The sequence below is a fragment of the Microcaecilia unicolor genome, chromosome 5 (assembly GCF_901765095.1).
Source record: "Microcaecilia unicolor chromosome 5, aMicUni1.1, whole genome shotgun sequence".
NCBI classification, from domain to species: Eukaryota; Metazoa; Chordata; class Amphibia; order Gymnophiona; family Siphonopidae; genus Microcaecilia; species Microcaecilia unicolor.
This window is the reverse complement of record NC_044035.1, coordinates 336,550,706-336,569,992: the sequence shown is the minus strand read 5'-3', so window position 1 is coordinate 336,569,992 and position 19,287 is coordinate 336,550,706. Positions and strand designations below refer to the sequence as shown.

Below are 19,287 nucleotides of genomic sequence, written 5' to 3'. Positions count from 1 at the left end.
CTGGAGGAGTTTGCTGGTGACAATCAATGCTACTAGTACAGCCTTGGTTTATATAGCCTAAAAGGATGAGTGATGGACTGGAGGAGTTGTTTATTTGTGCATGTTTTGAGATTGCCATAAGTAACTTTAATTAGTGGATAAGACTGCACCAAATAGTCTTGGATGGACTGAAAACCTCTTAAACCAAATGCTGGCTGTACATAGGAATTTATGGAGTCTGGATTTACTGCCTGTTTTTATTTATTTATTGCATTTGTATCCCACATTTTCCCACCTTTTTGCGGGCTCAAAGTGGCTTACAATACATTATGAATAGTGGAAATTACATTTTGTTCCAATTCGTTTATGGATTACATTGTGAAGAGTTATACAAAACAAATCAAATCAAAGTATCGTTAAAATTAAAATCAAAGTATGTTGCAGAGTTTAGTAAAGTTGTGCACAAACCAATTCCTTGGTGTGGTGAGTATTCATGAGAGAGAGAGAAACTGAGAGTAAAGAACTTGTTCCTGGACTGTTAAGGATACTCAGGATAAAGCCCAGCTTAACATCCTATGGCCTTCCAGAGCTTTATCTGGCCCTAGCCTATGCCCAAGCTCGAATCAGAGGGATGGAATGATCTGTGGAGAGTGAGTTGTGAGAGTGAAGAAGAATTGGTGGTGGTAGTAACCTTCTCTCTTTTCTGGCCCAGGTTAGTTAGAGAGATAGATCTGAGCTGGTCGCTGAGACCCGGGTTACACAGATATTATGAAGACATAAACCAGAGAGGGCAAACTAGTACATAAACACCGCCATACTGGGAAAAGACCAAGGGTCCATCAAGCCCAGCATCCTGTCTCTGACAGCGGCCAATCCAGGCTTCAAGAACCCGGCAACCCCCCCCAAAAAAAAAAAAAAATTAATAATGTTCAATGGACGTTTCCCTCAGGAATCTGTCCAAACCCCCTTTAAATTCCGTAAGGCCAGCTGCTGTCACTACCTTCTCCGGCAACGAGTTCCAGAGTCTAACTACACGCTGAGTAAAGAAAAACGTTCTCCTATTTGTTTTAAATCTACCATATTCTAGCTTCATCTTGTGTCCCCTGGTTTTGTTGTTGTTTGAAAGTATAAACAAACGCTTCACATGTGTCCGCTCTAATCCGCTCATTATCTTGTAGACTTCTATCATATCACCCCTCAGTCACCTTTTCTCCAAGCTGAAGAGCCCTAACCTTCTCAGCCTTTCCTCATAGGGAAGTCGTTCCATTCCCTTTATCATTTTTGTCGCCCTTCTCTGCACCTTCTCTAATTCCTTTATATCTTTTTTGAAATGCGGCGACCAGAATTGGACACAATACTCGAGGTGCGGTCACACCATGGAGCGATACAACGGCATTATAACATCCTCGTGTTTGTTTTCCATCCCTTTCCTAATAATACTCAACATTCTGTGTGCTTTCTTAGCCACCGCAGCACACTGAGCAGAATTTTTTAACGTCTTATCAACGATGACTCCCAGATCCCTTTCTAGGTTCGTGACTCCTAATGTGGAACCTTGCATGACATAGCTGTAATTCGGGTTCCTCTTACTCACATGCATCACTTTGCACTTGTCAACATTGAACTTCATCTGCCACTTTGACGCCCAATCCCCCAGTCTCACGAGGTCCTCCTGTAATCTTTCACACTCCTCCTGCGACTTGACGACACTGAATAACTAGTAATCAAACTAGAGTTCCCCTTACCTCCTCCCCCCCCAGTTTAGGCATTTTTAGGGATTATTTATTTTCCTTACTGGTCTTTTTTTCCACACATATTTTTGTACATTGTAATTTGTTTAAAAAAAAATAAAGCTGGGTTATGTGAGAGCAGATTGAGCCAGATATTATAAGCCATAATAAAAGATACGACTATTTGAAAAGAGCTAAACAAAGCCATCATAATTGACTTTCATTATATATTTCTTCAGATATGCAGTAGATTGCAACCTACCAGTATCAAAATTGAGCATTCGAGCTGCCTCTCCTTCCACTGTCACAACCACATTGCTTCCCTCGATAAAAGCTGCAGTCACCCTCCTGTGAGAGAGCATGATCTCAAACAGCTTCCTACTGCACTGCAGATGATGGAGGGTCAGGTCGTTCACCCTTGGCTCTAGGTCAGTCTTGTAGGCATTGAAGGACTGATGGAATATGTTTTTCATTATCTGGAATGAGAAAAGTAGATAAGCCAGAGAGAAGCAGCAACACAAGCCAAGCAGCAGAGAATAAGAAGGGTAGTGGACCCAGATGGGAACTAATAAATCAACGGAGCCTCATCCCATAGGTATGGATTAAATAAAAGCACATTTCTAAATGTTCGAGTGACATTTAAACATGGTTGCTATCTGATTGAACCATACAAGGAAGCAGCTACCATATGACCCCTGATGCAGGTAACTAGCTAAAACGTGGGCTGTTTAGGGTCCTTCAATATATCTTGCTTCCCTCTGGTTTGAGGCTCCACTGATTTCTTTGCTCCCATCTGGGCCCACTACACTTCTTTTCTGTGTCATAAGTTTTTTAATATCTGCATCTAGTGATAAAGTCATCGTGCTAACATAGAACCTGTGAGTTCCCTTTATCTGTGGGTTCTCTGGAACTTTTTCCTTCTATTTGTTTATGAATTATATGCTTAAGGGGGTTCCTGAGGGGCTCTCAGGAGACTCTCAGGAGGGAGCACAGAACGAACGTAGCGGACAGGCACGCGACACCCCCCCCCCAGCGGCGTGCACCCAGGGCGGACCGCCCCCACCGCCCCCCCCCCCCCTTGGTCCGCCACTGACTTGGTCCATTTATTTTTAGGGCCAAGCCTCCAAAAAGTGCCCCAAATGACCAGAGGACGACCGGAGGGAATCGGGGAACACCTCCCCTTACTCCCCCAGTGGTCACCAACCCCCTCCCACCCAAAAAAAATTTAAAAATTATTTTTTTCCAGCCTCTATGCCAGCCTGAAATGTCATACTCAGCTCCATGACAGCAGTATGCAGGTCCCTGGAGCAGTTTTAGTGGGTGCAGTGCACTTCAGGCAGGTGGACCCAGGCCCATCCCCCCTAACTGTTACACTTGTGGTGGTAAATGGGAGCCCTCCAAACCTCCCCCCCCCCCAAAAAAAAAAACCCACTGTATCCACATGTAGGTGCCCCCCTTCACCCATAAGGGCTATGGTAATGGTGTACAGTTTTGGGGAGTGGGTTTTGGGGGGCTCAGCACCCAAGGTAAGGGAGGTAAGCACCTGGGAGCAATTTTTGAAGTCCACTGCAGTGCCCCCTAGGGTGTCCTGGCATGTGAGGGGGACCAGTGCACTACAAATGCTGGCTCCTCCCATGACCAAATGCCTTGGATTTGGCTGGGTTTGAGATGGTTGGCATCGGTTTCCATTATCGGCAAAAACCGATGCCGGCCATCTCAAATCCGGCCATCTCTGACATTTGGCCGGCCCCAACCGTATTATTGAAATGAAAGATGGCTGGCTATCTTGTTTCGATAATACTATTCGTGAGACCTCTTTACGGCGCCGGCCTTAGAGATGGCCGGCGCCGTTCGATTATGCCCCTCTAATTTGCATGTGCAATTTATAGAATAAGGTCAGTTGTGCACATAACTTTGGGGCCCTTGTACTATGCTGCAGTAGGGCTATTGAGCGGGTAGCGCGTGCCAAATTGACACTACTCCTGGCGCATCACCTCAACCCCCTATGGCGCATCACCTCCTGCAGGTGCAGGGAGCAGTTGCTTGGCTGTCGGCTCTGCCGGTTCCCTGCCCCAGAACAGGAAATAACGTCACAGGAAGCAGGGAACCGACAGAGCCGACAGCCACAGGGCTGGACCCTGCACCCCCCTGCAGTGTGCACTCGAGGCAGATCGCCCCCACCGCCCCGCCCTTAGTATGCCATTGCTTCCATGATGTATAAAAGATTAGTGTTATTTAATGAGGGGAAAGTCTATTCCATACGGTTTCCTAGCACTTCGTAAACCATAAAATTATACTGCTTGTCACCTTCTGATTAGCCATCCACCTCTGTCTGTTTCTCACTTCTTCCAACCACCCCACCCCCTCCCCTACCTTTCCCTCGAGATAGTCATTTGAATGCTTTTCACGTTTGATTTATATATATTTTGATATGTCATCTTTTGCTTATATCTGACCTGAAGAAGGTTCTGCCTTAGAAAACTTGTCAAAAATGTATCCAGGGACCCTTTTACTAAGGCGCGCTGAAAAAAATGGCCTGCGGTAATGTAGACACGTGTTTTGGCCGTGCGCAGAATCATTTTTCAGCGCGCCAGTAAAAAAGGCCTTTTTAAATTTTTTTTTTTTGCAAAATGAAAATTGCCGCGCATCCATTTTGGGTCTGAGACCTTACCGCCAGCCATTGACCTAGCGGTAAGGTCTCACGCGATAACCGGGCAGTAATGGTCTACGCGCGTAGAATGCTGATTACCACCCGATTACCGCCTGCGCACCTGAAAATAAAAATATTTTCCAGCGCGTGTAGTGGCCGTGCATAAAAAATGAAATTACCGCATGGGCCACGTAGTAGCCGGCAGTAACTTGGAATTGTCATGCGTTGGGCACGCATAGGCGCTTACGCAGCTTAGTAAAAAGGTCCCTAAGTTAGTTCAATGGAAAGGTATTACTTTATTTTCCTTTCTTTTATTTTATTTCTGTTCTATTTCTATTTATTAAAGTTAGAGTGTGTATTCTTCAGGTCGTCTTGTGCTTTCTTATCTTCTGCCCTTTAGAAGTCTGTTAATTTATTGAAATTGCCCAGCACACTGGCATGCCTGCTTTCCTACAGTAATTAATTGGTTACAACAATCTTTTTTTTTTCTTTTTCTTTTTCTAATTCTCTATTCTGAGATTCTCTTAAGCAAAATCACGTGGGCTGCATCTCCTCCATGGTAGCCTAGTAACCACATGCACCGCTCCTTGAACTAGCAGGTTAGTAGCTAAGGGAAAACTATTTATGAGGATGATTCACCATAATTTGAAACATACTGTACCTTACTGAAGCACTCATGACAGCGTAGTAATCTTATTAGCAATGAAAAGAAAAAGGCAATTAGCAGGAACCAGACAAAGAATCCTGCACTGTTTTTTTTTTTTTTGAAAACTGACAGGCAAATCAGTCTATTTGCCGAAAACTCTGTGTCTCAAGGACTCTTTGACCGAGATGACTCAAGGAACTGATGGAGTGAAAACACTCCCCAGAAGTTCGGCGTAGGAAAATACAGAATGTTAGGAGACGTAAATTACTTTCTGATGAAAAGTTCTTTTCCAGAATTTCAGAGCTCTCATCCCACTGCCCTCTATCGCCTTGTTGAGTTTGTCTGCTAGCTTCATGTTCCTCCTTCCCCATACACTCGAGCTCTCTTCTGTACCTGCATTTGAATTTACGTATTTATTTGGAGGGTGGAGGAGCAGAAGGTAATGGTATTTGACATACTGCCTTTCTGTGGTACTGTCAGGTTTACATATTATAAACAAGTACTTTCTCTGTCCCTAGGGGGCTCAAAGTCTAACTTTTTGTACCTGGGGCAATGGAGGGTTAAGGGGTCCTTTTACAAAGGTGCACTGGAAAATGGCTTGCGGTAGTGTAGGCGCGGGTTTTGGGTGCGCACCGATCCATTTTTCAGCACGCCTGTAAAAAAATGTCTTTAAAACATTTTTGACGAAAATGGACATGCGGCAAAATGAAAATTGCTGCGTGTCCGTTTTAGCTCCGAGACCTTACCACCAGCCATTGACCTAATCGTAAAGACTCACGCGGTAACCAGGCGGTAATGACCCATGCGCGCCAAATGCCACTTGGCGCGTGTCCATTATGCGCGTCAGTAAAGAAAAAGTATTTTTCAGACGCGCAAATCGGACGCGTGCCAAAAGTGAAATTACCGCGAGAGCCACGCGGTAGTCGGGCGGTAGCTCCATTTTGACACGTGTTGGGTGTACATAGACGCTTATGCGGCTTAGTAAAAGGGCCCTTAAGCGACTTGTCCAGGGTGACAGGGAGCTGCAGTGGGAATTGAACCCAGTTCCCCTGGTTCTTGACTCACTGCACTAACCATTATTTATTTATTTGCTAGTTTTCTGAAGAAATTCACCCAAGGAGGTGGACAGCAAGTATAAACTGGACCTAGGCAATAAACAATTACAAATAAAAATATTCAAATAACAGCATATATTATGATATAGAGGAGAATTTTTGAGGGAATGACCAAGTCAGAATTGGGGCGTCCTGCTCATAACGTCCAAAAAAAAAAAGTCCATCTCACAGACATTTTCAAACAGGAAAAATGTTGAGGTTTCCTGTTCGAAAATACATGAGAAGGACATCCTTGCACTGAAAATGTCCAGCAGGAACAGCCATTTTCCAAAATGAAACATCCAAAGTATGAATGACAAAACACCAAGCATAAAAACATCTGTCTGGCATCATTTGTACAAAATGGCCACCCAGACGTCCTTGCATAGCAGAGGGGCAGCCTAGTGGTCAGTGCACTGGACTTAAAACAACAGGACCCAGGTACAAATCCCACCCTAATTCCTTTATATGTTACTAGTAAAACAGGCCCATTTCTGACACAAATGAAACGGGCGCTAGCAAGGTTTTCCTCGGAGTGTGTATGTTTGAGAGAGAAAGAGTGTGTGTGAGAGAGAGAAAGTGTGTGTGAGAGATGGAGTGTGTGTGTGAGTGAGAGAAAGAATGAGTGAGAGAGAGACAGACAGACAGAGTGTGTGTGTGTTTGTGTCTGAGAGAGAGTGTGTGAGAGACAGAGTGTATGTGTGTGTGTGTGTGAGAGAGTGAGTGTGTGTGGAGAGAGAGAGATAGAGTGTGTGTGAGAGAGAGTGTATGTGAGAGACAGAGAGTGAGAGTGTGTGTGTGGGGCTCCGAGTTCCATGACCCCCTCCTTCCCTCTGAGTTCCAGACCCCCCCTTCCGTCCGAGGTGCAGGGCCCCCTCCCTCCCTCCCTCCCTCTCCTCCCCTCTGAGTTATTGGCCCCCCTTCCCTCCGAGTTACATGCCCCCCTCCCTCTCCTCCCTAGCGTGTTCCATGCCCCCCTTTCCTCGGAGTGTGTATGTTTGAGAGAAAGTGTGCGGGTGAGAGATGGAGTGTGTAAGTGAGAGAGAATGAGTGAGAGAGAGACAGACAGAGTGTGTGTGTGTGAGTCTGTGTGTGAGAGAGAGTGTATGTGAGAGACAGAAAGTGAGTGTGTGAGAAAGTGAAGCTTTCAAGCCATGAAGCATTCGTGCACTCTGTAAGGCTCCATCTCCTCAATTGACAACACGTAGTTCTGGAACGTTGCAGGAATGCTTCAAGGCTTGAAGGCTTCACTTTCTCGGCTTCAGAATGTTGGAGGTGCGTTTTATTATATAGGATTGTGAGCCCTCCAGGAAAAGATAAAAATCTACTGTACCTAAAGGTACACACTAAAATAGCCATTACGCTTGCATTAGCTTTAAAAGTTAAGGTACAGTAGATATTTCTATGTTCCAGGAGACTCAGACATTTGGGAGTTACACCTGGGTCCTTTTGCTCAAAGTCCAGTGCACTGACCACCAGGCTACTCCTTACACTTGCTTGCTCCAAAAGTCGTTTTCCCATTGTCTACTTCAGGTATACTGCACTATTTCCCATCCCCCATCTCTCTTTTCCTATCATCCACATGAAGGAATTTCTGGCTGGTCACATGCTCTGATGGGGCCTCGTGTTGCTAAGGCAACTCAGCTAACTGGTATATCCAGTGCTTTTTTTGTAGAAAAAAAGGTGCCGGTACTCATTATGGGCGGGGTCACCACATATGGATCCACCCCTATGATAGCCACACCCACATTAACCACACCCCCTATACCAGCCATGGTGCATATAAACAGACATCACTGAAAATATTATAGTACTATAGGAGAAAAAAATAACGTGATTTTTTTCATTATAAATAATCTCTGTAAGCTCTTACAGCTCCAGTATACCTAGTGCAAAATAAGACAGCCAATGTAAATTCTCAAATTGGACATAATTACAAACACTAAAATTAAAATAAAATGATTTTTTTCTACCTTTGTTGTCTGGTGACTGTTTTTCTTTCCATATTGGTCCCAGTCTGTGATTCTGCTTTCTTTTCTTTTCGCTTAACTCTTCTGTGCCATTTGTCATTTTTGTCTCCTTTTTCTTTGCTTTCTTCAATATTTTTCAGGCTCTCTCTCTGTCCAGATTTAATTCATTCTTACTATCCATTCTTTAATTTCCTTCATCTACCTGTGGCTTTTCATCTTTTCCTCACCCTTATTCTCCCCATGCCCCTTCCTCTTATTCTCCAGTCTTTCTCTATTCCCCTTTTCCATCCAGCAGCTCTGCTTTCTCTCCCCATCCTTCCAGTGTCTCCCCTATTTCTTTCTGCATTCTTCCATCCAGCATCTTCCCTCTCTCTCTCCCCATCCTTCCATCTGTTTTCCCCCTCTCTCTCCCCATCCTTCCATCTGTTTTCCCTCTCTCTTTCCCCAATCCTTCCATCTGTTTTTCCCTCTCTCCCCAATCCTTCCATCTGTTTTTCCCTCTCTCTCCCCATCCTTCCATCTGTTTTCCCCTCTCTCCCCAATCCTTCCCTCTGCTGTTTTCCCTTTCTCTCTCTCCCCAATCCTTCCCTTTTTTCCCTCTCTCTCTATCCCCATCCTTCCATCTGTTTTCCCCTCTCTCCCAATCCTTCCATCTGTTTTTCCCTCTCTCCCCATCCTTCCATCTGTTTTTTCCCTCTCTCTCCCCAATCCTTCCCTCTGTTGGTTTCCCTCTTTCTCTCTCCTCCCCCCAATCCTTCCCTCTGTTGGTTTCCCTCTTTCTCTCTCTCCCCAATCCTTCCTCTGTTGTTTTCCCTCTCTCTCCCAAATCCTTCCCTCTGTTGTTTTCCCTCTTTCCCCAATCCTTCCCTCTGTTGTTTTCCCTCTTTCTCTCTTTCCCCAATCCTTCCCTCTGTTGTTTTCCTTCTTTCTCTCTCTCCCCAATCCTTCCCTCTGTTGTTTTCCCTCTTTCTCTCTCTCCCCAATTCTTCCCTCTGTTGTTTTCCCTCTTTCTCTCTCTCCCCAATTCTTCCCTCTGTTGTTTTCCCTCTCTCTCCCCAATCCTTCCCTCTGTTGTTTTCCCTCTCTCCCCAATCCTTCCCTCTGTTGGTTTCCCTCTTTCTCTCTCTCCCCAATCCTTCCCTCTGTTGGATTCCCTCTCCCTGCCAAGTTTGGCGCGAACGGCGCGAAGACGCGACGCACGCGGCACCAGCCCCTATTTCCGGCCGCTGCTGCTTCTCCTGTTGTTGAGCAGCAGCGGCCGCTACACAAAGAAAAAGAAGATTAAAAAAAAATTGAAACCTGGCTGAAACGCGGCACCCCGGCTCTGTAGACAGCCATTAGGCATTGGCTGTTGCCCCGCAACCGCTCCTCCTCTTGCCCCTACGTCACTGCCCCTGGAGGAACACCCCGGAGGAGCGCAGTGACGTAGAGGCAAGAGGAGGAGCGGCTGCGGGGCAACAGCCAATACCTAATGGCTGTCTACAGTGCCGGGGTGCCGCGTTTCAGCCAGGTTTGAATTTTTAAAAAAATCTTTTTCTTTGTGTAGCGGCCGCTGCTGCTCAACAGGAGAAGCAGCAGCGGCCGGAAATGGACTCACGGGGCGGGGGAAGCAAAAAAAAAAAAGGTGCCGGTACGCCGTACCGTTGCGTACCGGCACAAAAAAAGCACTGGGTATATCTTGTTACAAATGTAATTTACTGAGAAGAGATATGGCAAGGACACAAATTGCAAGTCTCTAGCACATATGAAAGACCCTATTACAAGTCTCCAGCACATATGCAGTACCTATGATTGGTCCAGGGTAGAGGAGAGGTGGATGCTCAGCCTATAAAACCACGCTGCAGACCAAAGTTGCCAGGTGGGCGGTTTTACCGCCCAATTTGGCGGGTTTTCGCCAGCGGCGGCGGGAAAATTTCGCCAGCCGCGGGATGCGTTTTTTTGGGCAGTTTTCCCGTCGCCGCTGTGCGAGTTCGGCGGTTTTTTGCGGGGCTTCTATTGGTCCAATTCGGTCCAATAGAAGCTTTTCCGGGGCGGGGTTGACGTCAGGGATGACGTAGGGAGCGGGGCTAGTGACGTGATAGGCGGGGCTAGGGACGTGGGATGCGGGGTTGGTGACACGGGGCGGGTTATGTGACGCAGGGGCGGGGTTAGGTGACATGGGGGCGGGGTTAGGTGACACGGGGGCGGGGTTTGGTGACGCAGGAGACGGGGATTGGCTATGGGCGGTTTTTGGGCGGGTTTACGGCTTGTTTGGGGCTGGGAAAAATGTTCCCAGCTGGCAACCCTGCTGCAGACAAAGAAGGCATGCTTGGAAAGAGAGTTTCAGATCCGTCCAATGGCCTGTTGTTTTTCCCGAAGGGGGTGCTCTCCCCCCTTCGTAGAAACTAATTGTCTATATCTAAGAATCTTTCTTTCTTTCTTTCTTTCTTTCTTTCTTTCTTTCTTTCTTTCTTTCTTTCTTTCTTTCTGTTCTGTGACCTTTGTATGAGGAACAAACTTTTCTTCCTCCTTTTTCTCTTCTTCATATAAGTCTAATTACTTTAAAACTGATATCTGTTGCTGTGCTGGTGGGTGAGTAATTAAAGACTTTTAATTCTCTCTAATTCCTGTTGAATTTTTTGCCTGTAATATTTTGAAACATGTTTAGAGAATAGCAAACCTGGGTGCCACATATTAAAAAGGTGCTTATATAGTATCAAAGAATCGTGAAAAACAACATCTTTGAATGCTGGTATCTCAGCCTGTTTATGCATGCAATATTGACACTGCCATTGGAACATCCCTCTAGCAATAATTATGACAACAGAGCAGCTGCTTGTGCGATGACTTTGATGATATGATTGCATATAATCACAGTACTGGAAAGCTTATTGCTGCACCCCATACCTTTACAGCAAAAATTCACTGCTTTCCTCTCTTTAAACTATACTTACGGAGGAATTAAGCGTATGGCGTAGAAATCGGACAACTTTGGAATCTGAGGCTGGGCAGGCCAAGGCCATGTATCGATTCCGGAATGTCCCGTAGATTTTCAGGTGGAATCCTGGCTTCATTGCTGTCTGCTGTTCATCCAGAGACTCCTTCCCACTGAAAGAGATATCCATTCCATAAGCAGACAGATCGAAGTACAGGTTATGGGCCTGGATCTCTGGAGTTGGGACCTGTGATGTTTAAAGAAAAGCAGAGCCCAGATTGTACTGATCAGTTCGCTGGATTTATCTGTTGCCCAATTAATCTGGCCGATTGCTCTAACACACTGTTTTTTTAATTTCCTGCATGGGATGACATGTTTACACATCTAGTTTCTGCATCCATATGATAAGAAAGAAAATTGCTGGCAGCCTACGTAAAATAAAAGGAAACAATTTCTGAGCTGAGACCAAAGAAAAGAGCATCATCTAACTTACTGAAGAAAAGAGTATTATAATAACCAAATGATTTTTTTTTTAATGAAGGGGATTCTCTCTTAGGCCTTTTAGCTTCTTTTCTACTATCTTGGCTTTAGGACCAGAGGAGTAGCCGAATGGTTAGAGGACCAAGCAGCTCCTTGTGGTCTTGGGCAAGTCACTTAGGGGTCCTTTTACTAAGCCGCGTAAGCGTCTACGCGTACCCAATGCGCGCTAATTTGGAGTTACCGCCCGGCTACTGTGTGGCTCTTGCGGTAATTTCATTTTTGGCACGAGTCCAAAAAATAATTTTTATTTTCTGGCACGTGTCTGTTACGCTCGCCAAGTGGCATTTGACCCGCGTAGGTCATTACTGGCCAGTTAACGCGCGAGACCTTACCACTAAGTCAATGGCTGACAGTAAGGTCTCAGACCCAAAATGGATACGCGCCAATTTTTATTTTGCCGCACGTCAATTTTCGGCAAATTTTTTTTAAAAGGCATTTTTTGCAGGCATGGATCTGCGCGTGCACAAAACACACATCTACACTACCGCAGGCCATTGTTCAGCGTACTTTGCTTTGGGCCCAATGCTGAGCGGCAGAGACACAGTGGTGCTTCAGAGTACACAGTAGAAGACAATGACAACCACTCCAGTATCATACCAAGAAAACCACAAGGGGGGGGGGGGGGGGAGGTGGTGCTGGGAAATCCTTCATTGTATGGTTGCCAGGACTTACTTCACTTCAAGGGCACATCTGGATCTTGGTTTTAATAATGACAATACACTGTGATAAGCCTCTTTTCTTCTTCTAAAAAGTTGTCATTCTGGAGACTAATGGTTAGTGCAGTGGCCTGGGGAACTGGGTTCAATTCTCAAAATGTAATAATCCACCAAATAGACCCAATTAATGTAGAATAAATGCTGAAAAAATATCCATATCATAATACTTTAAACAAACTTTTTCAAGCCATTCAATATCTCAAAAATAATGGCAGGAAAAGTCTCAGAACCCAGTCTGGGACTTATGCGTCCTCACAGGCTTTAGTGGACTACTTCAGTTTTCATTATACATGATTAAATAATTTCAATCCGAAAGGAAATTTTTTTTGAAACTTACCTGCAAGTTACAAAGCTTCTTAGTAGATTGAGAGCTCAGTTATAGGGTCCCACTGATGGTGGATAGCGTTTCACAAGAAAAGCTCCTCCAGGGTGTTCGGGACCGACTTAATTGTGAATTCAGCAATAGTGCTCATCAAGTGTCGCTCTCAAAAATTTGTTTATAGTATTGTGATATTAATATTTTTCCAGGTTTCGCAAGATTCATCAGGGAAGCAGTCTGTTTCAATACTCAATATCTCTCATACTTGTTTGAAGAGAATGAGTATGATTAATATTTTTTCAGTATTTATTCTATTATTAGTTGGGTATATTTGGTGGATTATTATATTTTGAGAGGTGGAAAGGAATCCACAGTTTTTGTTGTTTTTTGGAAGAACTGGCTTCAATTCCAACTTCAGCTCCTTGTAACTCTGGGCAAGTCACTTAACCCTCCATTGCCCCAGGTACAAAAACAAGTACCTGTATATAATACGTAAATCACTTTGATTGTAAGCACAGAAAGGCCTTATGTCAAATCCCATCCCCTTTCCCTTCCTTTCAGGCTCCTAGGGTCTGACTTGGTTTCTGAAAGGTTTGTCCAATAGGCTGAAGGCTTTAAGGGGTCCTTTTACCAAGCTGTGGGAAAAACATAGTAACGTGGAGGGGCAAAATCGAACGACGCCGGCCAAATAGATGGCTGGCCATCTATTTGGCCGGCGCCGCAAAGAGCAGTCCCAAACTGTATTATCGAAAAAGATGGCCAGCCATCTTTCGGTTCGATAATATGGCTGGGGCTGGCCAAATGTCAGAGATGGCTGGGTTTGAGATGGCCGGCATCGGTTTTCGCCGATAATGGAAACCGAAACTGGCGATCTCAAACCCGGCCAAATCCAAGGCATTTGGTCGTGGGAGGAGCCAGCATTTGTAGTGCACTGGTCCCCCTGACATGCCAGGACACCAACCGGGCACCCTAGGGGGCACTTCTAAAAATTAAAAAAAAAAATAGCTCCCAGGTGCTGCGCCCCTCAAACCCCCCCCAAAACCCACTCCCCAGAACTCTACACCACTACCATAGCCCTTATGGGTGAAGGGGGGCACCTACATGTGGGTACAATGGGTTTTGGGGGGTTTGGAGGGCTCCCATTTACCACCACAAGTGTAACAGGTAGGGGGGGATGGGCCTGGGTCCACCTGCCTGAAGTGCACTGCACCCACTAAAAACTGCTCCAGGGACCTGCATACTGTGCCAGGGAGCTGGGTATGACATTTGAGGCTGGCAAAAAAGTTCTTTTTTTTTGGGTGGGAGGGGGTTGGTGACCACTGGGGGAGTAAGGGGAGGTGATCCCCGATTCCCTCCAGTGGTCAGTTGTGGCACCTATTTGAAGCTTAGTCATGAAAAAAAGGGACCAAGTGAAGCCGGTGAAATGCTCGGCAAGGCCGGCTTTCTTTTTTCCATTATCGAGCGAAGCTGGCCATCTCAAAGCACTCCCCCATCCTGCCTTCACTACCCTACCGAAACGCCCCCTTAAAGTTTGGTCGGCTCCGTGACGGAAAGCACTTGGCGCCGGCCAAAATCGGCTTTCGATTATACCGATTTGGCTGGTTTCAGGAGATCGCCGGCCATCTCCCAACCACCAGCCCCCACCCCAATCGGCTTTGCCACCCAATCTCCGCTAAGCTTCTGAGGATCAGGATTCCTTTATGTTTATCCCACGCATTTTTTAATGTCCGTGTTAGGCTTACCTCCACTCTGTAAAAGGGCCCCTATAAGTACATAAGTATTGCCATACTGGGAAAGACCAAAGGTCCATCGAGCCCAGCATCCTGTTTCCAACAGTGGCCAATCCAGGTCACAAATACCTGGCAAGATCCACAGAAAAGTACAAAACATTTTATACTGCTTATCCCAGAAATAGTGGATTTTCCCCAAGTCCATTTAATAACGGTCCATGGACTTTTCCTTTAGGAAGCCGTCCAAACCTTTTTAAAACTCCGCTAAGCTAACCGCCTTTACCACATTCTCTGGCAACGAATTCCCTCATTCTTTGACAATGGCCTGTTGTGCCAAGATCAGTCTGATTGTTTCCACTCTGTACAGAAATGATCAACTACAGGAGCAATCTGATTACTAACATATAAGGGGGGGGGGGGCTTATTTTAAAAGTATCTCCACGTATACATAAATATCAGCATTTGCAAGTGTAGATAGCATACACAGTGAAATGGTGACTTCGGAAAGTTGCTGCGTACACGTAGAGGTCCACACCACGTAGAGATTTCAATGGGTTGTGGTCTGGGTGTGCTTTGGGCAGGACAAAAATCTACATGTGTATTTCCAATTTTAGAAACGGAATACGTGTTTATGGGGAAAGAAAATTCCCCATGTGGTCTTACAGCAGTTCAGAGGCACACACTGATTTTTAAAAAGTGCTCATTTTCTGCAGGGCTTTACGTGAGGGAACAAGGGAGTCGTTTTCCTTAATCCGCCATTGTTCGTGTTCCCCTCCAAAATAAAGACAACAAAAATCACAGCTTCACTACTAAATTGGTGGCGCTTACAAGTTAAGCATCTTTGATTAAGATGCGCTAAAAATGGGCTTAGCACATTTTAATCCTGAACTTTCCCGTATGCTAAGCCCATTTTCAGCGCATTCCTAAAATAGGGATTTTTTTTCCTTTTTTCTTTTTACACGTCCCATGCTAGTTTTTACACAAGTCCGTAAGTGTTGTCATACTGGGACAGACCGAAGGTCCATCAAGCCCTGTATCCTGTTTCCAACAGTGGCCAATCCAGGTCACAAGTACCTGGCAAGATCCCAAAACAGTACAATACATTTTATGCTGCTTATCCCATAAATAAGCAGTGGATTTTCCCAAGTCCATTTTAATAATGGTTTATGGACTTTTCTTTTAGGATGCTATAGAAACCTTTTTAAACCCCACTAAGCTAACTACTTTTACCACATTCTCTGGGAACAAATTCTAGAGTTCAATTACATGTTGAGTGAAGAAATATTTTCTCTGATTTGTTTTAAATGTATTACTTTGTAGCTTCATTGTGTGCCCCCTAGAGCTAGTATTTTTGGAAAGAGTAAACAAGAGATTCATGTCTACCCATTCCACTCCACTGGGTATTTTATATACATCTATCATATCTTCCCTCAGCCGTCTTTTCTCCAAGCTGAACAACCCAAGCCTTTCCTCATAGGGAAGCTGCCCGGGACACGCAGTAGCCAGGCGGTAGTTCTAATTTGGCATGCTCTGTACGCATATAGGCGACTGCACGCCTTAGTAAAAAGGTCCCTTAGTAAAAAATACCTTTAATATTTTTTGTTTTAAAAGAACGGTTTTGTAAGTTATAACGTGACATTGAAACTCTTTTTAGAAGCAAGAACACCGAAGTTACTTGAAGCTTTGGGGTATCCAGAAAGGACCAGAAAGACCTGTTTCAATCAAAAATAAAAAGAAGGAAGAAAGAAAAAAAAATTATTCCTAACACTGTGTGCAACTCGAACAAAACTATAAACTTAGACATTTATTTTTCCAGAAAGTGACTTATGGCTCCCTTGTAAAAAAATCTGAAGCCTATTAGTAATAAAACCTCAAGTCAATGCTCTATTTTTGGTAACCTTTGAAAAATGTCAAGTCATTCTATAACCTTTGCTTTTTTTTTTTTTTCCTTGCCCTTTTTTCCCAACCATTTTGAGTGGAACTGAAAAGCTGCTTCTAATGTTTACGGTTCACCTCCCAAGCCTTGCTCAACTTAGTTTTCTTGTGCATTCCATAAACACATCTAAATTCTCATTTACTACTCCTTGTATAACACCGTGTTACACAGGGTCTGTTTCTGTAACGTACTGTCCTGGAACACCAAGTATGAATAAAGATTATTCCAGCTGCACGCTCTTCCCCACTGGTGCATGCCCCTTCTGTTCTCAAATAAACAGAATTAGCTCTTGACTTTATTGGGTAACATTTATTTTAATAACCTCCATTAAATCCAGCCAACAACATTCTAAACGTAACTTGCAGGTTTGAACCTGGTGACATTTGGATGTCTGAGAGAAAAGCTCGAATTGGCAGAACTTCTATTGTGTTCAGCCTACTCCTTTCTTGACTCTGCATAAGTCTCTTGCAGTTGTGTTTTGGGTGAGGTTTGTAGAGGGCTGATGTTTGTGACATCCATTTCGTTGTTTTTGCAGTCCAGCCTGATATCACGTGTTTGTAGCTGAGCTTATTCATGACAGTGATAACATTTAAAAAGGCATGAGGTAAACACAGAGGATCCCTATCTAGCAAAAGGATGGGATGAAAGGAAAACAAATGACACAGAGAGGTGTAACCTGCATGTAGTGGCAGGTGTAATCCTAAACAAAGGAATAGAAGAGGTAACCTGCATGATCTGTACAGAGCAGCAGGTACAACTTTAACAGTGGAGTACCAAGGGTAGGCGGTCCCTGCCAGATGCAGACAGCAAGGGAGTGCTTGGAGCAGTCCAGTGGCTGTGGGCTCCGCCAGTCCCCTGCTCCCTCTGACATTACTTCCTGTTCTGGGGCAGGGGACGTGCAGAGCCGACAGCCACCTAAGTGCTCCATGCACCCTCTTGCTAAGAGGAAGGGTGGAGGGGGTGATGTGCTTCGGTGGGTGGGGCGTTGGTAGGAGTGATGCACTTCAAGGGGTGGGGTAGGAGGCACCTCGGGAGGGGGGGAAGGGGTGGCGCAGCAGCGACCCGCTCCAGGTAGCAAGCAAGCTAGGTACGCCACTGGACTCTAGTCAGCTTACAGGGCAGACTACATGGACCATGCTGGTCTTTATCTGCCTTCTGTCACTGTATTACTATGATGTTACTTCCAGTTCATGACATTTAATCCCAAACAGGTGGCAGCCTCAAATTAAGAGAAGCTTTGGAATATTCAAGATATTAATTATAACAAATGTATCATACAGACACTAGATGAAAATCAAATGTTGACATAACACAAATTTAACAGCCTCTCATTATCACACAATTAAGCAGCGCATTCACTTTTTTAAAATAAGTTCAATCTCATTATTAAATTTTCTAACTGCGGCCTGTTTTTTATGCAGGCTTTCCCAGAGGAGGTGGTATAACGGCTATACTGTTGAGGTTCTGCAAATAAATAATTTTGTAATAACTTTGAATGATATATTTTAATCTTTGCCTTATAAGTTGCATGTTATCAATTCCTCTAACTCTAGTATATGCTGGTCTTGCCAGTCTGAAGTGGGTACTGTAAAGCATCTTACCTTTGAATGTGTGTGCCTTCGTCAGTATTGGCTGGAAATGTGGTCGCAGCTGGTAGACATTTTTCACCTTCCTGGCTCACTCACTTATCAATTTGTGATTCTCAGGGATCAGTATTACAAGAGTCTACTGACTCCTAGTGAAGGGGCTCTTGTTAGCACCCTGGTTTCTTTAGCATTGAAGGTCATCTTCTCTCATTGGAAGTCTTTACATCAGGCTACCTACCAGGAATGGTGGAACTTAGTGCTCCAAATTTACAAATTCGAATCACACCTTGCAAAGAAATCTTCTCGTTTTGCTTCATATAGGGAAAAATGGCTACCACTTGTTGCTTATTTTGATACGGTACAATGATAAGTACTAAATTTGAGGTGTGTTTTTTGACATGTGCATGCTTTACACTTTGATTTGTATTCTCCAGCCCCCCCCCCCCTTTCCCTCTTCTTTTCCCCTTTCCTCCCTCTCTCTTGTTTTCACTTAATTTGATGCTGAATGTAGATTGCTGCTTCTTACATGTGAGCTACGACATTGCCTTACTTTGTAAAATGTTACTTGTTGTTATGTTGTGAGCTCTTGATGGTATCTGTATCAAAAATCAATAAAAGAAATTAAACTTTAGAAAAAAAAAAAAGAAATATGTATGGGGTTGAATGTGATCTTCTGTTTAGGTTAGGCTTTCCTATTCATTGTTAGCATTCTCTTAATGGTATTGTTTTATTATATTGTTTTATCATAATATATAAACTGTTTTGTACTATATAGTTTAAACATTATGTTAAGCTTAAAAAACATAAACAAAGGAAAGCAACAGAACAAATACATCAGAAAGTTACTCTAATTCAAGGGTGGACAACCAGGATCCTCAAGAGCTACAACCCAGTTGGATTTTCAAGATTTGCACAATGAATATGCATGAGATCAATTTTGCATACAATGGAAGCAGTACATGCAAATCGATCTCATGCATATGCATTGTGGAAATCTTGAAAATGCAACTGGGTTGAAGTCCTTGAAGACTGTGGTTGCTCACCTTTGCTCTGGAAGATAGATCTTATAAAAGTAACACACAGGGATTATTATCTAGCTCAGTGATTCCCAAAACTGATCCTGGAGGCACCCCAGCCAGTCAGGTTTTCAGGAGATCCACAATGAATATTCATGAGAGATATCTGCATACATTGCACAGGTTGGAAATGAACTATGTGAGGTTTAGGAAGAAATGATTTACCCACTATTTGTATAATTAAGTAAGAATGGTTAGCCATGTTATAGAAGTTACTGTCCTGTATATGTTACCACCCGGGAGAGAGGGATCTTGGGGTGATAGTATCCGAGGACCTGAAGGCGACGAAACAGTGTGACAAGGCGGTGGCCGTAGCTAGAAGATTGCTAGGCTGTATAGGGAGAGGTGTGACCAGCAGAAGAAGGGAGGTTTTGATGCCCCTGTATAAGACGTTGGTGAGG

The 19,287-nt window shown here is 44.4% G+C and overlaps 1 protein-coding gene across 3 annotated transcripts in view; it reads right to left on the bottom strand.

Annotated features, from left to right (window-relative positions):
- The window catches only part of LOC115470887, a 73,079-nt gene that overhangs the window by 4,966 nt on the left and 48,826 nt on the right, over positions 1-19,287 (bottom strand). For 2 of the 3 annotated variants that reach the window (XM_030204497.1, XM_030204498.1), the window contains 2 exons: positions 11,003-11,230; positions 1,972-2,185 (listed from right to left, as the gene is read on the bottom strand). In XM_030204497.1, coding sequence (XP_030060357.1) covers positions 1,972-2,185; positions 11,003-11,230 — 442 coding nt within the window. The remainder of the gene's footprint in view (positions 1-1,971; positions 2,186-11,002; positions 11,231-19,287) is intronic. The other variant, XM_030204499.1, reaches the window with a different exon arrangement.